This window comes from Lactuca saligna, chromosome 4 (assembly GCF_052625555.1).
Source record: "Lactuca saligna cultivar CGN05327 chromosome 4, ASM5262555v1, whole genome shotgun sequence".
Classification (NCBI taxonomy): domain Eukaryota; kingdom Viridiplantae; phylum Streptophyta; class Magnoliopsida; order Asterales; family Asteraceae; genus Lactuca; species Lactuca saligna.
Window position 1 is genome coordinate 41,245,405 of NC_136420.1, and position 2,785 is coordinate 41,248,189.

General features: G+C 34.5%; 1 protein-coding gene across 1 annotated transcript; it reads right to left on the bottom strand.

Moving 5' to 3' along the window:
- Positions 1–246: 246 nt before the first annotated feature.
- LOC145038447 (Calcium-dependent lipid-binding (CaLB domain) family protein) lies at positions 247–1,469 on the bottom strand. The gene has a single exon (XM_078986809.1). It carries the CDS (start codon positions 1,235–1,237, stop codon positions 404–406), a length of 834 nt encoding a protein of 277 aa, XP_078842935.1. The 5' UTR covers positions 1,238–1,469; the 3' UTR covers positions 247–403.
- Positions 1,470–2,785: the final 1,316 nt, after the last annotated feature.

The window sequence follows — 2,785 nt, forward strand, 5'->3', positions numbered from 1 at the left end:
GTTACACCAAATTATTCAAAAAAATTATTTTCAGAATGAGTGTGCCAATAAAACGATATCATGGCACATAGGTTCAAGAACATCAATAAATGGTTCATTTCAAGATTCTAACAATAATAAATGAAACTTTATTATTGGATTTGAGAGGAAGAAAAAGATTTTATTAGGTTTTATTAAACGAGAGTTGAAGATTGTAATTACTAAAACAAGAAATGTAACCTTATTTCTATAATTCAATCGATTTGACAAAAAGAATTTGTACTTCTTTCACATATAACATAAGAATTGAATTCTTGTAAAGGTCAAAATAGTAATTTGGTTACTTACCGAACTCTGTAACAAACAAGGTATTATTAACTAGCCATCAAAATCAGATCTCAGCCGTTGAAAAACCACAATCTCTTTAGATCTTCCGATCACGGAATCCAGTTAATCTCAAAAGATTCTGATCCGACGGACAGTAACTAAATCTCCTCTGTAACATTAACCCACACAACAAACCCCCACCGTCGGATTTCAAATTCTTTTTTCCCGCCACTTGAACGGTTGATCTCACGCCGTTCAAGTCCTTGAACGCCGCCGTAGTCAGGGAGGAAGAGGAAGACGACGTCGTGGAATCGTTTCCGTCGGAGAATTCAACCGATGGAGAATCGCAAGACTCTGCTCCAGATGATCGCTGGCTTCTCTTCGATCCGTCGCGGCTAGGATGCCATGAGAGCCTCCGTTCACGGCGGCGTTTATCATCATTCTCCTTTTCTCCAATCAGATCACGAAAACACACGGCGGACATCCCGTTAAACGCTGCAAAATCTGAACCCTCGTAAACCGTCGCAGCGATGTTGAGTACACCGTGCACTCTCCCGGATGGACGGCGGATGTGGACGGCGGAGAATGCCGGAGTTCCGATCATTGCACCGGTTTTGGAGGACGTGAGGGAACTACTACTTAAGAGGTAACGTACGTGGCCGATGAGATAGTTTCTGATGTATCCACAAGCGTAGATTTCGAATTGAACAGCGGATGTGTCTCCATAGATGAAATCCGGCGTGACTCGGAAGATGAACTTCTCGTTCCAGGTAGGGTTATCGCCACCGACGGGATCAAGGCTACTCCGGAGCTTGACTGTGGGATCGACCCATGCGATTGCGTAGGTGTGCGTCTTGCGTTTGGTAGAAGGGGGAATCTTTAGACCTTGCGCAGAGATCAAGTTAATCTCTAGAATCCTCGTCTCCGACATTTCTCGATATGAATATCTCCCTCTCACACACAAACACTAAATTCGGAGTAATCAGGCGTTAATTACACTGATTTTGACATGAAATCGAGATCAACTAGGGGATTTTTGAATGAAATTGGGTTTTGAGTTCAAGATCAGTGAATCTGATCAAGAATTGGAAGGGCGATTGGCGAATTTTGAGGGGAAGAGAGACGCCGTGATTATATTTTCTTCTCTCTCGCCTGATGACATTTTGGAGTTGATGTAGACTTTTATTACCGTTATGTGAATATTACGTTATAGTCCCTTCAGCTTTTGTAATTTGTACAATTGGAACTATTTTTATTTATATTATTTACAAATAACGGCATTGTTTTTGGTTTTATCTTTTATGTACATGAAAATATTTTTTATTTTAACCGAGCTTGTTTATTTTGAAAATAAATCAATGGAACAGAACTGTAAAGTAGCTAAAAACAATTCACTGTTTTAAAATTCAGTGTCTAAAATGTTTCAACCAAAATGATTTACTCAAACAAAATTAGATTAGAATTTCAAATTTTAGATAATTATTTGAATTATGTTTAATGAATCAATTATGCGAAAATTAAAATGCTAAATAAAATAAGTTGCTAACGAGTCAACCTAATTCATATAACTTATTCTTTAAATTTTTTGTTTTGACCCAAACTAGGGTTGTATTTGGGTAAACCCATACCCGGAACAAAAATTGAATATGGGTCATTTTGCAAATGAACACAAAAATGACTATACGACTATAAAAATTATAGAAAAACGATCCAGGTTTTGTTTGTTTATCAAAATGATCACCAATTCCAAATAAGGTATTTCGAATTTCAATTATATATAATATGCAAAAAATTTCCCATCTGCACCAACATTTATCAAAAATTTTCCCATCCCTATAAATTCCGAAAAATGTTTAATATAATTGTTTTTCAGCGAAATGTGACAACTTATGCACTTTTATTGTAACTTACTTTGCTTTTTTTGTTTGAATGTTATATTCCAGTAAAATAATAGAAACTTTTTCTTAAAATTTCACATTTGTTCTTCGGAATTCAAATATATACTTAAATTTTTTTAATGTTTTTATTTTTGTTTAATCGTTTATATATGATGCAACTATGGATTGTTGGAGTCTCTTTTTTAAAACTATGGAAAGGGGCCGATTTTTTTTTATAAATGTATGTTATATAAACTTTTGTTTAGATCAGGTAATCATGATTTTTTTTTTTAAAGAAAAAGTTGAGGTGTTATATAACCATATTGTAAATTAAACTTCACAATCTAACTGTGATCGACATTAACACAAATAGAAGGGCATACCTATGATGAACAAACTAACAAACATACTTACAAATTTTTATTAAAACTAAATTGCAAAAATGATCCCTATGATATGCATTTTTTGGGGTTTTAGTCCAAACCACGACTTTTTTGAATTGATAGTCATTTTCGCTTAGTTTGACTTTGGTTTTGGTCCCTCGAAAAACTGAAAATACTAAAATGTCATTCTTATATATTTTTTCTATTTAATTTAATGTT